At 37.7% G+C, this 19,578-nt stretch overlaps 2 protein-coding genes across 2 annotated transcripts; one reads left to right on the top strand and one right to left on the bottom strand.

Annotated features, from left to right (window-relative positions):
* Positions 1–1,261: 1,261 nt before the first annotated feature.
* On the top strand, positions 1,262–7,005 carry LOC140944122 (potassium channel subfamily K member 6-like). Its single transcript, XM_073393245.1, has 2 exons — positions 1,262–2,002; positions 3,592–7,005. Exons 1-2 carry the CDS (start codon positions 1,693–1,695, stop codon positions 4,266–4,268), a joined length of 987 nt encoding a protein of 328 aa, XP_073249346.1. The 5' UTR covers positions 1,262–1,692; the 3' UTR covers positions 4,269–7,005.
* A 1,819-nt stretch (positions 7,006–8,824) lies between these two features.
* Positions 8,825–19,550, bottom strand: LOC140944121 (synaptotagmin-1-like). Its single transcript, XM_073393244.1, has 6 exons — positions 18,610–19,550; positions 14,127–14,190; positions 12,509–13,434; positions 11,604–11,936; positions 10,948–11,059; positions 8,825–10,318 (listed from the first exon to the last, which is right to left on the bottom strand). Exons 2-6 carry the CDS (start codon positions 14,149–14,151, stop codon positions 10,002–10,004), a joined length of 1,713 nt encoding a protein of 570 aa, XP_073249345.1. The 5' UTR covers positions 14,152–14,190; positions 18,610–19,550; the 3' UTR covers positions 8,825–10,001.
* Between the last annotated feature and the right edge of the window lie 28 nt (positions 19,551–19,578).

Genomic DNA, 19,578 nt, shown 5'->3' with positions numbered 1-19,578 from the left:
TTAATAACAACACTAACGATAATCTTTATTGAGACAACTCTTTCACACAAGTATGGTTTTCAAAGAGGATCTCATAAGATTAAAAATAGAAAATACACATTCAACTATAAAATGAAACGTACAAGATATCAACTAAAATCAGTGAATCAAAGATTTAAAGGAGCACGCTTAAAAATATATTCACATTCGCGGATTGTCTGGCCAAGGGAGTTAAAATCCTTAGTCCGTAATAGCTTGTCTGAGTCGAGGTTAATTTAGGGGATACAGGATCATTAACAATATTTCCTGCGAAAAGACCCGTTCATGGGGTAAATACTGAGGCGTCATCACTTTCAATATGATAAACAGTATTACTGGCGTTTGAAAGCCTTAGGTTATTTTAGTTCGTGTTGTAAAAATAGTACAAGTCTTTAGACATAACTTGTACTATTTCCTATCTCTTTTTCTTGAAAGAGTCTAGTGTTAATTACAAGTCCATTATGCCATGCATTCAAAGTGCACTTAACAAAATTTTGGCGTATATAAGGCTCTACAATCTTGTCTTTGTTTTCCGTCTTTTGTTGTCTTCACTATATATGTTTTTCCTTTTTTGAAGTAACGTCACTTTGCGTACAGTTTTTTTCACATTTTAAAGTATCCTTTCCTTGATAAATGACGTCAAACAACCTCAAACCTCTTGCGATTTTCCTTAAGTGCGCAATAAATTACTTGCGGCATTTAAAGCAAAAGGAAATGAAACGTTTTTTTCCAGTTTCAAAATGCGTAGGTTAAAACGCGTATTATATTTTGAATCTGGAAAAACTGCTTACGAGTTTCTGGTACATAGACATACTCTGCCGCATTCTTTACAGTTTAAAAGTGCTTCATAAGATCACCGCCAAAGCCAAGTGGAACTGACTGCATACGACTGATCAAAATCCACTGTACATCCCCCGAGGATATGCAGTGATCTGTTATAAGAGACAATTTACTACTCAACAAATTGTTAGTACTTTCAATTTGGAATTGGCGTTACCCCTGCGCTTAAAAGCTGCACTATTAAAAGTAACGACACCATTTTTTAGAAATAAGGACTAACTGACAGGGGTCAAATCTACTTCCTGATGTTGGGCTTATCAGTTGAATTCTCGAGAATTTCGTGCACTGTGAGAGCAATTATTGAACCGTTTTTCGTGAACAAGTTATTAATAAAAGTTGATATTCAAATGTGTCATGCCAACAGATATTTGCATAGACGCTCGCAAATGAGAAAAATACGGTGGATATCTCAAACGCCCCTCAGAAACGGAAACTTTTTACAGTGGATAATCGTTGGACTTCAGAGTTTCTAGTATTTTTCTTTACTGAACGACATTTCCTAAACAAAAGTACTGGAGACAAACACACCAGACCACTATATAGTTGATTGACGTCGGACTGATTTCCTTTATTTAAATACTGGTTTTCGAACTACATTGTTATGTTGATTTTTATCTTATTAAAACATTCGACATCGTTCCGCGACACAAGAATCTCCAAAGCGATCGAAGGAGTGACAACTTTCCCTTAAACGGCCAGTAACCGTCTAAATTTAGGCGTGATCAGATGAAGACTGCTCTGGAGGGGCCACATTGAGCCGGAGAAACTGATATCAAAGCAGAAAAGAAGACTTAGTTGTAGAACTGAAATCTATTTTCCTGTTGTATTTCCTTCATGGAACGTGCGACAATTCGCCTAATTGCACTGGTAGTTGTTTATATTTTCTACCTTTCTGTGGGTGCCGCCATCTTCTCGTCGATCGAAGGACCGTACGAACAGAGAATCTTGTCTGATCTGCGTAAGAAGCGAGACGAGTTTCTGTTAAAACATCCCTGTGTTACGGAGAAAGAGCTGGAGAATTTTGTCAAGCATGTGGTGGCGGCCCAAGACATGGGAATTCAGCCTCTTAGAAATGAGAGTGACAAGAAGAGCTGGGGATTCGGCAGTTCATTTTTCTTCGCCGGAACTGTTGCAACTACCATAGGTAAGGAAGGACAAATATTATTTAACAGGTGACCGGCAGGTATTGAAAACCCGTATCAACTAGTTAATGGTAGAAGCATAAAGAATGTGCTTAAAATTTCAATTATACAACTCTTTAGTTAGCTACTGCCGGTTCGGCAAACTACTCAACTTCTAATTTTTGTACTCGATGATAGAGGTCTCGAATTAGATGGAAATGACTGATTCATTTGTGGTTCATCTAAACAAGAAAGACGAGGAACAGAGGTGATAACTCAGGCCGCGATCGACTTCAGTGATGAGTATTATTTCCAATGCTCATTAATAAATAAGAGAAATGGTCACTTTTTATTTATTTTTAACAAAGAGATAAATTATCTTACCAAGTTAACGAGCTTCGACACCTGTCATCACATCTGCTTCCAGAAAAATCATCCAGTTCAAAAATTCTCTGTTCTGTCCAAGTAATGTCCTTCAAAATCAAAAAGTATATATTGTGGCTGGTTTTAGATTTACGAATGAGGTTTCGTCTTTTTTCGCGAAAAGTCCTGAATTCGATTTAAGCATATCGTCAGCGATCAACTGAAAACAAGATCGACTTTCAAAAGTCTCACTTCAGGAACTTTAGTTATTCAGTGATCAAGGTCAAGCGTTTTGCTTTGAGGCTTTTAGTTCTGAGCGACCAAACTTTCATGAGTCATATTGATTATATGGCACATCACAAAAACTGACTAAACTGTCGCATCTGTCTTCACCAGATCATGTACATGATTGCCAAGTAGCGCCGGCCTGGCTATGGACAGCTCAGCTGTGCACCTGCTAGGGGAACCCGAGGAGTAAAATCGAGGGCAGCTTTAGGGGGATTATGTGTAACCTTAAAAAAAATAATGTGGGCAGTGTATAATACCATCAGCTTATTTATTCAAAATACATTGGCTAGCTTTGCGCAAATTACATCAGTTACGATTCAGTTTTTGATTGGCCAATAACTTCAATATGATTTAACCTCCAAGAACATGCATACACTTTCTCCGGCTTAATAGCGACAAATGAAACCAAACCTGGGAAATACCTCTGCTCTCGATGGCTATTTAACAAATCGACCACAATGTTCCACGGTCTTCACTCTTATAGACCATAGAAATGACGTCATAGAATGTTTAAAACTCAAGTTGAACCACAAGCCGCAGGCGAGTGGTTTCACTGCAAAGTTTTGAACATTTTATGGCGTCATTTTTATGGTCTACAAGAGTGTAGACCATGGAAAATTGTGGAAAATTTTTTTTTTACAATAACATTTAGTTTTTTACGAAAAACAAAAAACCGGCACTGCGTGACATGTTACGTCATTTCCATGGTCTACACTCTAATTGACCATAGCTCTCGACTAATCATCGCGCGAGGATTCGCTCAGTTGTTGTAAAAATCTTATTGCAATGGACACCGTCTCGTACAGCATTTTTGGCTTTACTTGACGAGTGCTTCGAAGGATCACACAAGATGAGGAGACTAAAAGAATGCAAAAAACTAAACGTAGATTTTGAGAGAGAAACCTGGATACTAGACAGTGAATTGTTGATGATTATACAAAGTTTTTTTTTTTCTTTTCAGGGTATGGTAATGTTTATCCATTATCTGAAGGTGGCAAGGTGTTCTGCATGGTGTTTGCAGTTTTTGGTATTCCCATGACAGCTATAATGCTGACAGCCATAGTGGAGCGTCTACTGCAATTAGCAGATTACATTGAGAAGTATCTATGCAGCAAGTGTACAGTGCGCGGGGTTCCGCCGGCGTATCTCCGCTGTCTCCATCTGTCACTCATCATGTGCGCCGCCATTGTACTTGTTATTATAATTCCTGCTATTTTCTTTATGTTACTCGAGGACTGGAGCTACTTTGAAGCGCTTTACTTCTGCTTTATTTCACTGACCACCATAGGTCTTGGAGATTTTGTTCCTGGTGACTCTCCAAGCTGGCGAAAGAGTGACTATCGTCCTCTTTATAAAGTTTGCTGCGTGTTTTTCTTCGTAACCGGACTCACTTTCTTACTTTTGATACTTGAACTTTGCGCCAAGGTCCCGGATGACCATCCCGGTATGCTTTTCTCGTGTCACAAGCCGTTTATCCGTGAAGAGGAAGATGAGGTTGAACAAAATGGAACTAGATTACGTCCAAGATATTCAATATCCAGTAGGGGAAGCAGCTCATCATCTCCCCGGGAGAAAGAAAACGAAAGACCTTCCAGGAACACGTACGAAAGAATATCTTCTCGTGATAATAATCGGTGATACTGCTAATTGTCTAATAATGTGTTGCTCGTTACTTTATTTTTTTGTAAGTAATAGCATAATTTGGAGTGAAATTAAAGCAAGAGTGACGGAAGCCCTGCCGGATTAAAGGGCCGGGGGAGGGTGAGTGGGATTAGCACAACTAGCGATCGGGAAGTAATAGATGAGGGTAGGTGTACTGTGGTATCAGAGTTGCCGGTGACTTTTATTATTCGACATAATATATCAAATAGAGTAGTGCAGTGAATTTATATTATAGTAATAATAATAATAATAATAATAATAATAATAATGATAATAATAATAATAATAACAGTGATAATAATAATGCTAATTCAAATACAAACTGATAACAGATTGATAGTTTAATAGGATCGTTACTGAAGAATGCGAATCTAATTTGGCATAAGTTGGTACTCCAGCGAGAAAAAGGGGTGTTCTGTTTTTGCTAAACTGTTTTGCGATTCTTCTGAAAAACGCATTTTTTACAACGCAAAAAGATAAAAAAAGGAAAATGGAATATGACGGGTGAAAATTGCGACAGGGATGCTTTTAACATAATGCTCAGTACCTACCTGAATCAAAATATCGTCAAACGCAAAATTAATATTAGTTTTTTGATAAGTCTTGCAGTAGTTTTCTTGAATTAATTATTACCCCAACTTTCGCTTTTGTTTTTTTTTCGCGGAGAATGAGTGCACCTGTTCCATGCATAAATGCCTGGTTGTTGCGTTTTTGGGACGTGGTTTCCTTAGTTAGGAATCTCTGTTAAGTATTTCGTCAATGCTATTATTTATCATTGTGAATATTAGTCTCGCTAATGTTCTGAGATCCATGTAGAAATTCGGTAGGCGTAAACGAGCACGCGATGACGGGGGGAAGGAACCGGGGAACACATGACACGATTCCTCTGCATACTCCTCCCTCTCTCCCTTTCAGCTGCCGCCTGTGACGAGTGTTAAAACAATTACCATGAAAAGAGCACGTAGTTTTTGTAGTTACACACGTGACTGTTCTGGGTTTCTTTTGAATCGTAGTCAATTCATGTCCTCACGCTACCGCTACTTTGGAACAAAAGGCGAACGGGATTTGGTGTTAGAAACAGAGCGCTACCTGATTGGTTGTTACCAAGCGAATTTTATCTTGTTTAATCTTGAGAAAGCACCGTAAAGACGCCACAAGGCTGAACATGCCATCATTGTTATTAGTTCAAAATGTTGTCTCTAACGTTCACTTCGCTTAAGTAAAGGTTATTTTTTAAATCGTTGTGTTTGTCGTTTGTAATTCATGGAGATTCTTGATCTGCGGTCCCGAAATTGTGTCTGGGGTCATTACTGGGGACGTGACGGTCATCTATTAGTCAATTTTTTTTTCCTGTTCCGAGTGTTATTCAGTCCCAGAAGGCTTTGCGAAAGTTAACTCGGCTCAGTCTCCTTCTCTTTTCTATTAAATTGGCGAAAAGCAAAAGCATCATGTTAGTTGACACCTTTACGAAACAAACAAACCTGTCCGGTTTGAGCTAGTTACGAACAGGAATGGTGTTCGTGAGTAGTTCAAAAGAAGTTTTTTTAAGCAAGCCTTAGTCAATTTGTATACCCAGAGAACAAGTGTCCTTATTGAACGCTCGTGCGCATCGTCTTTCATTGTCCATGCGCATCCTTACTTCCCATGTATCTCATTTGTCAACGTCATCCTTGATTTCAGAGCCCTTTTTTCTCTTCGGGAAGGGCTAAGTCATGCGCAATGGAGAAGAGTTTTGGGATAGAAAATGGTAGCAATGCAAGGCAACAGTGACAGGGAACGTATATTTCGACCTCGGACACGCTAACGAAATCGACACAAGTTAATTTGGTTAAATTCCACTCAATTTATGTCCACGCGACATCCAAAACGCTTACTGACAGGTTCCCTGCACATCAATTAGCTAAATGACCAACTACATGTTACTCACACAAAATTTAAAATTGAAACTTTTGGAGATTATTTGTAACTAATATTTTAGGCCAACTTACAGACATTGGGCCAGTATCTAACTGCGGCAAATACATCAACAGAAAAGAAATGTTAGAAGATTTCTGCGGGCACGTTTGTTCAAATGAATCAGAAAATCTACAGTTTTGTGCCGCTTTTACTTTCGACGCCGGCGTGTTTGCTTTGGCTCTCTATAACAACAGCAGGAAATTTGTAAGTTGAAATCAGGAAAGCAACAGGGCCGAGTTGTTCAAAGCCGGGTTAAGATAACCAAGGGTTAGTGCGAGATTTGAATTCAAATTTGAAAGCTTAAAAAGCATTTCAGTCTTAATTCTTTTTGTCTAAAAGTTGATGATTGAAAGCTCTAAATATAACAGAGAAATTTATCCGAGAAAATGCTTTTGAACACAAGAAAGAGAAGCCCGGGTTAAATTTAACCCTGGGTTAAGGGCTAATCGGCCTTCGAACAACTGGGCCCAGGCTATTAAACACGATTAAAGACTCAATTAAACACTGTTCATATGCTTCCAAATAAATTTATTAGTGATCCATAATATAGTATAACTTCATTCAGTAAGTTTTAATAAGTAAATAACATATTAAATAGTGTCCTTCTAATAAATAGCTAATAGATTTATTTCATAACAAGTGTGAATCTGCATTTGTTTTCAAAATAAATAATCTTTTAATTTGCTCTGTATAGGAACTGTTCCCAGCTGAACATTTGAACCTATTTAGAAATATATTCGTGTTTACATCTATGAGTTTAGAGAGAAAGATTGCCTCAGCTGTTATGAAAATATTTCAAATCGGCATAAATGATCAAGTGAAAACAGCCATTTAAATTTCCCAAACATTTTACACATACATACACCTTAAACCTCGAAGGAACTGCCATGCAAACTCGCTCTACCGAACAACCGCTTTTTTAATAAAACGGTGAATTTTATTTTCCCGACGAAAAAGTTCATATCTTTTCTTTTAATACGTTGACCCGCTCAATGCGGACACTAGAACTGACCTACTTTTACGTGATCCGAGTGACATGCTGAGATCACACAATGTTAATCTTGCAGCTCAGTTACAAACACAGGTGATCTGCACGGCAATATATACCTATATGTTACCAATGGCAATGTTGGGGTTCAATTTTATCCTTGATTTAAATTCTATTTTCCTTTGTTTTAAACTCATTATCACACATTACCATACCCCAACACAAAAGTGAAATAAAATTTAAACCAAGGATAAAATTGAACCACAACAGCAACATTAGTTTCGGTGCGAAACAATTTTGAAAAAGCGAAAGTTTGTTGAAGTTTTAACATGCTTTATTCCTTCAGTTGGTGAAACATAAGTCCGTTACTCCGTCTATTCTGAGTCCGTATGAACCAGGCGGTTTCACTACATATTGCCGGTTTTAGTTTTCTTTATCTCCTCTCCACTCTTCTTGAAGCGTTATTTATTTTCTTTCTATACACAAACTTCCCCAGCTTCAGTGATATCTCATCGATGTCAATTTGAAAACCTGCTCTATACAAAAGTATATTTTCAAACAATTTGCCCACCGATCTTGCATCAGGTTTGTGCGAGCAAAGGGCGTGCCATTCCCTGTACAGTAGTTGCACAACTGCTGACGTGTATACATACTAATGGCCGCATTTATACTAGAAGACGTCTTAAACGTCCAGACGCATTAAACGTCTGACTGTCAAGTGCGTCCCGTTTTTCTACTTGACGCCTTAAACGTCTGAGACGACTAATTCATCTGTTAAGTGCGTCGATCGGACGCACTTAACTTCAGACGTTTAATTCGTCTGACGATTAATGCGTCTGCCTTATTTCCCGTACTTATACTAGACGTCTTAGTCGTCTAAGACGTCTTAGACGTCCTCTAGTATAAACACGGCTAATCTCTGCTTCTTTCTGTTTTATGTTTTAACCTCTCTACAAAGGCCACTTCCCTACCAAGGATATTTTTTCTCTGTCCCAGGCCAGGGTGGCCATTGCAGAGTGGTCCACTGTCTGGATAAATTAATTCTTTCCTTTACCAGTTTACTTGGCTAACAAATGCAAGAAACGGGGTAAAAAGACCAAACTGCAACAGATCTGATGACTGCGGGAAAGAACTAAAGCTGAGGAAGGATGTTTAATGGATGGTTTAGAACACACACAATAAAATATATCACTATCTCTGATTCTCAGTTATAAAGTGGTTTTTCATTCATGTCGTTTCTACGGGTGTTTGTCTTCAATTTGTTATTCAAAAACGGGAAAAAGCCTCTTCAATGTGATGGGAAAAAACATACAAAACAACCTAACCACCTTCTGATCTCTACAACAGAATCCTCGTTTCCTTAAAACTCCCGAGTCTCCTCCCATCCCCTACTTTCCCCAATATTTTGTGAACCGGCTGCCGATAAATGGAACCAACTTCCCATTCCCCCGCAAGGCAGGGGATCCGTAAAATCGGGATTCCACCATAATGGACAGTTATTGTAAAACACAACAATGATTATCATTGCAAAGCCCATTGAAACTGACAAGAGACCTTGTTGAGATATTCTAGTCACCGTCTTGAACTCAAGCGCAAAGGTATTTACAAACTATGCTCATGCAAGAAAATATAGTTCCACTTACAGTGGACGCCGATATAACGAAGTGCCTAGAAACTGAAAAGACCGTTCATTGAAATGGGGAGTCGTGTTCCATCTGGGACCGTAACAATCTTTGGCTTTGTAACCAAGGAAAAAGAATGATCCAGAGAAATCAACGCGCTCAAGACTGAAAGGATTATAAGTGAAAGTAAAGGTGTACATTGTGTGTCATTATCCTGCTGCTTTTTAATTTTCTACATGGGCTCTTCAGATTAACACACTTTGCCCAACAGTCAAGTCAACATTCAAGAGTCACTTAACAGCAGCTGTGTGGCAAATTTGAAGTGTAGAGCACAACAGAGTAATGTGTAGGAGAGAGAGAAGCAAATTTAACTTAATACCAAGTCTTCCCGGAAAGATTCTGTGACATACAAATACACCATTTTATGTCTACACATGGCCTTTCTTTCCTTTTGTAACCATTGTTATTCATTCAAAATATTTATCCATTTATATTGGCTTAAATCACCCTTGCAAATTCTACTTGACCAGCAAATGTGACCAAATTTATATGCTGTAAATTTACGTCCGACTGCTCTACTATCTTGGAGCCTGAGAAGGCTACGTTCGATGCCAAACGTGAACTTATTCGACTGAAAAAAAGAATTCACAGACGACACAGACAGAAGCGTAGCGGTGGCTCAGCTGGCTTGGCAGAACAGGGCTGGGGGACACTTGCAGAAGATTTCACAAGTTATGCCTCGAAAAAACAGCAAGAATACGCAACACTACCACTTGACGAATGACCACTGCTATATGAAGAATAAACATCCTTTCATATCCTGAAACTGCCGGCAACAGAGAGGTACATGTAGGCATGTTTTGAGTTATGCAATATTCTGAATGAATAATAAAGCAATTATTGAATTCGGCTTTCGCATGATATGAAGAATTATGCAGATCGAGATCTGTATAATTCTTCATATCATACTCCGCCTCATCCAATAATTTATAAATTGAATTATTTTTAACAAATACGAATTTATTTCAATTTACTGGTTATCTTTACCATTTGGGCAGATTGTCTTCTTCAATTATAAGATCCATTCTGCACAAACCTTTCCCTGTTGGATTCAACACAATCATGTGATAGTTAGTTACCATGCTACTCGTGAATCATATGCCACTGGTCAATAGGGCAGTGCGGATTACAGACCACCTGACTCCAGTGGTCAAACTCCGGTCCATCTCCTGCAGCTGCGGCAGTACTTAGTACAACTTGACCAATCCGCTCATGGCATCCACTTGAGTCCTGAACTAGAACTGTGAACATTAGAGTCATATGATCAAGCGACATCTTTCCTCCCAAGTCAAACGTAAATGTTTGTGCAAACTTAGGATTGACTGTTTTCTTTTTCACTCTGGTCTTTTTCTTGGCAACACGATGACTGGCAGAGTATAGTTCAACCTTAACATACGGATCTGGAAAGAGAGTGACCAACATCAATTTTCTCCCAACAATATCCATACATCAACAAGAGATGCAGGTTATGAGAATCAATGAAATGATCACTGGTAAAGAAAAAATACTTCAATAATACAGTTGAATTTTATCAAATTCTCTCACCTAATTCTTTATGGAAATGTATGTAGATCAGTCTGGAGAACTGATATGTGGATATTGGGGCTTAAGGGGTTAAAAACCTTTTTTCACTTGCACTCCACTTTCCTTTAGAGTTTGAAGTTGACCTAATCTTTAATGTGCTAAACACCGCGTCTTTCACTGGTAAGTGAGGATTCAGGAACCTTAGGTTTGAGCAAAATCCGAGGATGGGTGTCACGTTTATGAGAAGTGACTTGGAGAAACTGTTTGGAGTATCAGATCTGTTTTCAGTATTCAAGCTTACAATAATAAATCAAGATGACGTGTCAAACTCTTTAAACTTCTCTCATCTGAGGAGGTCAAACGCATGATCTGGGTACATTGTATAACACATTAACAGCTACTTTTCTCCCAAACATGTACCTATTAACCACCCATCCCTCTATCCCTGTACCCTCAACCAGATTAAGAATCCTCCTTCATAATTTAAAGAAAAACACCTCTGTACCTCCTATATTAAGACTGCTAATCTTTGGCAAGTTCCGTGCCTCTAACACAGTAACAGACAGTTTACTGGACAGAGGCTGATGGCATACTGATATATGTAGCTCTCCAAGGATCTGTAAAATCGAAAAGTGAATGCTTTGAGGATCTCACAAAAGTCATTCTAAACGTCTTTGATCTCAGAACATAACAGAAAGACAGGATTCAACTGAAAACAAAATCTAAATACACAAAGTTCACACTGTCGATAAAAGAGGGAACCAATCAGTAGATTTCATAGTAGTTGCCCCTCAGCCACTAGGTAGAGTTGTTATGGGCAGTCTTGAGTCTAAGGGGAGAGGATTCTTTCACTTGATGTATTTAAAGAGTTCTTGAGGAAAATGAAGAAACGTGGTACGTTAATCTTTTAGCATTAATTACTAAACAATAACTTGATGTACAAGTTGACTAACAAAAATTAATGTTCGATTTGGCAAACTGAAATTTTTTTCTCTGGTTGCCAGATGATGCCTGAAAGTAAAAATTAAATTTGGGCCCTGTTCATCAGTAACCGGATAATCCATTTTAGAGTCAAAAATAAGTTGTAATCATGTTTGTCAAGCCATACAGTTACATATTTTAACACATTAAAAAGGGCATTAAAAAGAAAGTCTCTCTTACATTTTGGAACTGATGTGGTCGAAGTTCTCTCCAGACATTGACCTCATCTCCTGTCAAGTCCATTCCACCCAATGTCAGCATCACTTCCCCTATAACAACATTGCGGGACACAGGCTGGTGATGTATAACCAAGAAGTGTAATGCAAGTTGTCGCACTTCAGACAGTGTTAGGCCACTGATGATAAACAGTTCATTCCATATGGGATTCAAGTTCTTTTCTATTACTGTTGTCCTGTGGTTGTGTCTACGTGTTGGGAGGGCGTATACTCGAATGTAAGGACAAGAAGTGTTGTTGCGTAAGTCTTTTGGAGGCAATTCACGAGCCTGCAGAATCTAGGGACAAAAAGAAAGAAATAATTACAACCTGCCTTAATGCATCAAGATGCTATTAACATCCTGGCATTAAAAAAAACTAAAAAAATGATAATAGTTGCCTCAAATCTCAACTAATAACTTCAAGAAGTACAGGCATTGGAGGAAAAAGCATGCTTTTTAATAAGACCTCAAAGACAGACCAGCCAAAAATTCAAGCTCATTTATGTGCCACAGTAGCGTCCGGTCCTCTAACTAACCCCCAGTTAAGCTTTCTAAGTCAACAAAATTTGAACAAAATGAGCCATTTTAGAACCAAAAAGGTCAGGAAACTATTTAGAAAAGCATGCAAGGGTACTAAATAAGGGGCAGAGTTGGGCATTTTCCTTTCTGCTGTTCCAGGTAGATGCATCACACATAAAAAGAGAGCCCCAAAAAAGAACCAGGGAAGTAACACCAAGATTTTCCCTGAAAGATTGGTTAACTTATTGAAAAAGTTTGAATTTCCCTTTTTTCCGTGTGAATTCAAAACTTTACACAACTTATCTAGCTTTTTGTTTAAAAAATCCAGTTTATTCAAAGCGAATACTTACCTTTACAAATAAGTCACATGTAGTTTGTTTATACTGCAGAGACACATTAAGTCTGCCTAATCCACTTTGAGAACTTCTTCGCTTTGTCTCTTTGTGAATCACTTGGGAAGGAATATTTACAGAAATCTTGCCAAGACTTGCTTGTCTACTTTTTTCTTCACTGGAAACACCTGTGCTTCCTTTCCTTCTTGGTGCTAAACTTCTGTCAGTGCTACCTTTTCTCTCTTGACTTGATCTCCCTGGTACTGAAACATTATCTAAACTACGAGAAGGTTTAGGTGCCTTCCGAACTGGAAGAACCTGCGAATCAGAATGACTTTGTCCACTGGGTTCCACATCAGACACAGCTGTTTTACTACTCATGTCGTCTCTAGACTCTACTCGTGTAATGGTTATAAGAGGTTTAACAGGAATGGGTCTCACAAACTCAAATGACTTGCTGCTACTTTTGGGGAAATTCTTTGGAGATTTGACATCAGAACCTTTTCTTTGTTCATATATACTTTCCGAACTTTCCCCACTTGAGGTACTAAGCTGAAGAGATGATCGTCTAACTGTTGGAACATTAAGAGCCTCAAAGCTACCTAAACTATGCCGCTTTTCTGATAGTCCTCCATCATCGGGGGCTGTCCGATAGGAGCCAGAATCTTCACTGAAAAAAGATTTCTCTTCTAAAGGTGAAGTCTGTGCAGAAGTTGCACTACTACTATTGCGTTTTCCATGATGAGAATGCTGCACAAATTTCTGTACAATTCTTGGTACAAAAGGTGGAATATATGGGTCATGAGAGGAGTGTCTATCTCTCCTCCAAAGACGGGGTTCTTGTGAACGATCCTCCTGCTTCCTTCGACAGCAGCAGTAGACCATGTATATTGATACCAGAACCACAACTGGAATTCCTGTTGCTAAGCCAGCTGCCAAGACCACTAACAAAACAAAGGAAAAAGAAGAAAAGGAAAAGAAATAAATAGTAAGTAAACATTTCACAGCAAAAAGCTGGCTGAATTCATAAGACCAGTAGCCTGTAAAATACAGCCATCTCTTCTTGCTCCTTGCCATTTGACACCAAAAATTCCAGCTATTGAGAGACAGCTGTATATCCAGGCTACAAGACCAGTTAAAAGAAAAAAATGGTCCAATGATGATAATAACAACAGAAAGATAAGAAACAAAACCAGTGACAATAAAACTGCAAGTTGTTTCTAACAGAGAAAGCATTTCAGTTACTAAGTAGAATACAATCCCATTTATTCAGGGTAATAAAAATTGAATCAACCATAGTAATAAACAGTAATATGGAGTATTTTAAAGCTAACATTCATTTAGTAACATTTAGCTTTTTCTTAGCTTGGCTATGAATTTTTACAAAAAGATTTTTTGTACCACTAAGCCCATGCAACTGTAATATGGGATCCGAGAAAAGAATCACGGATAATTGACAATTTTATTATTATTATTATACTCCCATTAGGAGGAACTATGAAACAAAATATACATGTACTTTTCCTCATTCAAATGTGCAAACTATTGTGACTACACGTGATAAATACTGTGGACTTTTATTATTTAGAACATTTAGACAATCATACATTGTATAGCCGAATTATTCATCACTTACCTGAATTATTCATTTCAGTGGTCATCAGTAGTCTAGTAGAGCTTGACAACGTACTATAGAACACCTATAGGAAATTTTAAAAGTAGAAGTAATTTAGTGGCTGCAAATAATAATAATTATTATTATAGTGTAACCTGCAAATACAAGGTTACATTTGAAAGCGAAATCCCAGGTCCACACTTTGAGCAAAACTGGACTCTCTACATTGTTACCGCTGATAATTACTTCTAAGTAACTGTTGGAAAGGATTACATGGGTGTGAATATCTCAGCCACTTGGCTGAATTTTATCCCTTGACTTATTTAAGTTTTTGAATTAATCGGTGTTCTCACCAGACTGTGACAATGCAGGATTCAAGCACTTTTTAACGAAATGGCACACTTCAAAATTCCTTAAGGGCCCCCAAGGCGCAGGACTGTAGCTTCTATTAAAAAGTCAATTTCAGTTGTGAATAGACAACAGCCCAAATAAAATCCACATTACATTTTAGATTGCAAAATCCCTTGTAAATCAAAGATCGACTGTTTTTTGTTGGCTAAAACCACATGCTCTCACTTTACAAGTCTGCCATCTTGAATTGTCACAAATTATGCTTATGAGGAAAGATGTCCAGACAGCAAAATCTTGACCACCTCGTTCTTTCAATGAAGGGTCAAACAGCTGAGGTTATATCTGTTGTAGTTCAATTTTGCTCATGGTACAAATTGTGTTTGTACTAGTACAATTATTTATTTTCAGTTTCTCTTGGGGCCATTTTAACTCCCAAGAGAAACTGAAGACAATGCTTATGCAAAATTTTGGGGTGACAAACAAAGAGCATTATGGTGTGGTGTGTATTTCTGGAGTGGTCAATAATAATTTGTTATTAAGAGAACTGTACAAACTTTGCTAACAGTTCCATACAATACAGCAAGGTTTATTTTTCTTCAGACACAGTCAATTAAAATGCATTAATAAATGTACAATAGTTCCTCCCTAAGAATTACTGTAGTTGATGATCACCATCTGAACCTATTAATATGATTGCCCTATTTATTTTGATCAAGTTAGTAGGCAATATTTTTATTATAATTTCACAAAGTTGAAAATAAAAGGCAATAACCAACAAAATCTGAAAATGTTAGTTATATGATGTGTCTTACTTATATCTGACCCATTGTTAAAAAACAAATGGGTGGCATCTTTGGCAGTACCAAAAGGTCAACGAGCAAGTTTTATTTTTTTTCACACATGGCTAAAAGAAAAAATTTTCCTCTGGCCTTACAGTCCTTTGTGTATCTGTCATGCTGTTTCAACCTAACCCATTTGCCCCTGAACCACCCTTAACCACCTGTGCAGATCCACATCCCTTCTACTTATTGTGACGTCATCAGTTTTAATGGTCAAGGACAACTTTGTCTGCTAACTTGTGCAGAGTTAAGAGATCTTTCAAACCAAATCAGAATGAGCACAATTCAGTCAAAGACACTGGAGAAAAAGGCAAAAAACCATGTAACATTGACCTGAAAATTTCCATGAAAATCTTCTTCCACTACCCGCCTACCTTCCCTCTCATTTAGTAACATTTAGCTTTTTCCGAGAGAAAGGGAAAAGTAAAAGTCAAGACTGCTGAGTCACTTTTAAACCCAAAAACTATCTCGCACTTTTACTTTCTGCGCATGCCTGAACTTCGCAAGCTAATATTTTGCATCTGGATCAGAAGGCCGCAAAGTGTATGACCTGTAAATAGCTTTATGGTAAGTTTTAGGTCTTATAGCACAACGGTGTCTAGACAACTGCTTGACTAGCTTCAAAACACATTTTTGGCAAATTTTTCAGGGGCTTAATGGAGTACAGTGGAAGCTTTCATAAGCAGACACCCTCAGGACGAGAAAAAGGAGTCGGTAACTTCCGCATACAAGAATGGTTCCGGTATTTGGCCACTTGAAGTGTAAGGATTAGATGGCTGCTTACCGGAGCTTGCCAGGTTACAAACAAATATTGGGAAAGCAAAAAACTTTTTGTTAGTGTTTGGCTATACTGTTTTTCTGACGACACTGTAATTCAGGCAAAAAAAATAAAAGTCAACTGATGTTTTGAAGTAAACCTGAGGATGAGTATTTGAAAAAAACAAACTCTGAAACTGATATAAATGGCAAAATGATGAGTATAAAAATAAAGTATATATATGTATAAATTCATTGTGACAAACAGCGATATGAAAAAAAAAAAAGATTCAGAGGTGAACAAGATTTCATTTCAGGTGTCCACTTATAAGAGCTAATTAAAAACAAAGCCAACATCTAAATTGTAAATCCTGAAAGTGTCTGCAGCCCCTATGGGAATGTCTGCTCACAGGAATGTTAAAATACAGAGTTTGAAATAGAGTTGAAATGGCTGTAAGTACAGCTGTCCGCTTACGAGTGTCCGCTAAGAGACCTGCCGTAATAAAATATGGCATTGAACAGATTTTACAAATAGACTATGAATAGAGGTTTTGTAAAATTGCCTTTCAAAAAATGGCGAACATTTTTGGATAAGCATGGACAAGAGGTTAATTGTCAGAGAAAAAAATTTGGTTTTCAAAATCATGAACATGGGTAATGTGTGGATGGGGACTTATAGTCACTTGATCTTTCCCTATTTTAGTTGTAGGAATTAACTGAAGGTATCTGTGGAAAAATTACAGCATCAGAATTATTTTACAAAAGCATATTATTTTCAAAGCAAAACTAATGACATACAAAATAGTCCACTAGGCGTTCCGGGAATTAGGTTTAACTTTAAATTATATACTTCTTGCTAGCAATTTGGAATCTGTAATTCCTAACTAAAGAGAAAATATTTAAAATATGCTTTAAATCAAATACATAATAAAAATTGAGATACACCTATTATTAAAAGTTTGATTTGGCTAACTACTACACCATCTGAAATAAATTAAGGAAATGTCTTTGTTATCCACTGACAAGACACCTCCGTGATTCATCACTTTTAAAATGAGCACATAACAATAAATGAAATTCTCGTTTGTATTGTTGTGTTGGCAATGTAGTGAGAAAAATACTACACTGGTCGCCACTGGCTGTACACATAAAAGCTTCTGACAATACCCTGAAAAACTAGCGATTATTGCCACTTCTCTTGTCAAAATGAAAGAAATACCGAGCTAAAAGATTATTATGATAAAAAAAGAACATGCCAATGTTAGCAAGAGTTGTTATATTTTTGTTTCCATTTACTAGTCTTTCGTACTACTTTACATAAGCAATGAAAGAATACTTGTCATCGGTGAACGAAAAATAAAATAAGCTTAATGTATTTATTTTTCTCCGCGACACCGATCTTAAATCTGCCAGATATATCTGCAGCTGCATGAGAAAAAATTGTCCTTGTGGTCTCTCCTATACACCTGCTCGGAATGGCGACAAAAGTTCCAAAGCACAGAAATCGCGCGATGGTTTCTTACTGATAGTGGGAGAAAAATAAAAGCTTATTAACCATGTTCAGTGTGGTTTCTGCATGTGAAAGAATCAAAACACCCGCGCATCGGTAAAACTGTGTAAACCTAAGCGAGGTAAAAAGAACACGCGTTGATCAAATGAAACGATCTCAGTTCAGTCTTATCAATAGAATAGTGTAAGAAATTTCATTTAATGGAAAAAGGCTCCAAAAATGGCTTTACGAAAGCGGCCAAAATATACACCGCCAACCTTCATAACTGTATTAAGGCAAAAACACACTCACACACGATACAGTACAAGGTAAAATAAATAATTCATTGTTGACATTTGTCTGTGCCCTATGGGTCGTAAAACTGCTCCAACACAATTTTTGTCAGAACCCGATTATTTTCCCCGATAGTGCTGTTTTTAGACATTGAAAAACAAAAACTGTTTCAAGAAAAATACCACGCTTGGCTTTAGCCCAATGAATGGTATAAAGCAGATAATTAAAGCAACAATCGCGAAAAGGTTGATAAAGATGAAGTTCAACGTGAAAACTCTCAATCGCCCTTACAATAAAAATTCGGCATTGATAGGGAATACTTTTATATATTTTTTAGAGAAATATCCAGCCGCTCTACGTCGAAACCAAAAATAAACGAGGTTCCAGTAACAAAAGAACATTATTTTCACGCCTTTCAAAGGGAAAATGACGATCCTATTTGATGCACAATCTTTTAATTCGATTTTTCCACGAACGCATAACGACAACGTGAAACCGGTGTGTAAAATTAAACATTAATGTCGCCATTTCGAATTTGTCTTTTCGCTCAAAAGTTTCGAAGAAACTTACATTATTTTTCAGCACAGCATTTTGTTTCTCACAAGCGCCCTGAATCTGATCTTACGTTTATTATGGTCAGAATTATTAACTGACATTCACTCAGCTCACACCATTAAACCCACATTCTGAACAATTTGAGTTTAAAAAATAGCGCGATTTCTCAATAAAAACAGAGAGTTCAAACTTTTTACAAACCCAAACAACACTTGCTTACCTCGTATAGTGGGAAGTTCGGTCTGATCGACGAACAACGACATCAACATGGCAGCCATTTTCACCCTGTTCGTGAACTGGAAGACTTGTGCGTCCCATCATAACCAGAAAGTAATGAAACGTAAGTACACAAAATTCATACGCTCAATGGACATGTTCATATAGCAACAACAGTCGAGATTACCAGCTACGGTGAAAACCCAACAGTGAAAACACTAAAATTTGATTTTTAGGACGTAGTTTACAGGAGGTTAGCGAATAAATGGTGCGTTGATGTCAGAAATGACAAGTGCAGGAAAGGATTTCCACCTGATTCAAGCGTTCATTATGGAGTTCAAACAGCCCGTATCCGCTTTTAGTTCCGGAATAAATATGCTATACGAATACATAATAAGCTACAAGAGCCAATGAGCTGCAGGCGCATAATGGCAAATCCTCACTGATCTATTTAAATTTTAAAAGCTTTGGTCCGGCGATTGTGGGAAGAAAAGTAAAATAAGGCAAAAACCATTTGACCATTCGTCGGCGCTTCTCCATTCAAATGCAAATCACATCCTATCACGGTCGTCAATGTTTGTAGTCAGTGATAAAGTATGATGCAGAAAGCGTTTGTCAACGTCTCTTGAAAGAGTAACGTTCTCATGACTTAAATCTTGTATTAAAATATTCGCCTGATTCCCATTGCCGAAAACATCAGAACTAAGATTCCGGACATCCATCATTTTTGTCAATGAGTCGGTGAGATTTTCAACCGCCACCACGTTGGCGTCTAAAGCTTTGTCCAAACAATTTTACATGTTTACAGCACAGTTCTGTTATTATAAACATCATCCAAGCAGTGAACGGCAGATGGAGCTGGTCAAATTGAGTCCCGGTCAAATTGGACGCTTTCTCCTCCGAACTTTGCTAGTGCTTTGCTGGAGGAGTTTCACCACAGTACCCGCAACATCAACCGCAACATCAACCACAG

This window comes from Porites lutea, chromosome 7 (assembly GCF_958299795.1).
Source record: "Porites lutea chromosome 7, jaPorLute2.1, whole genome shotgun sequence".
Taxonomy (NCBI): Eukaryota; Metazoa; Cnidaria; class Anthozoa; order Scleractinia; family Poritidae; genus Porites; species Porites lutea.
This window is presented reverse-complemented; position numbering and strand designations above follow the sequence as displayed.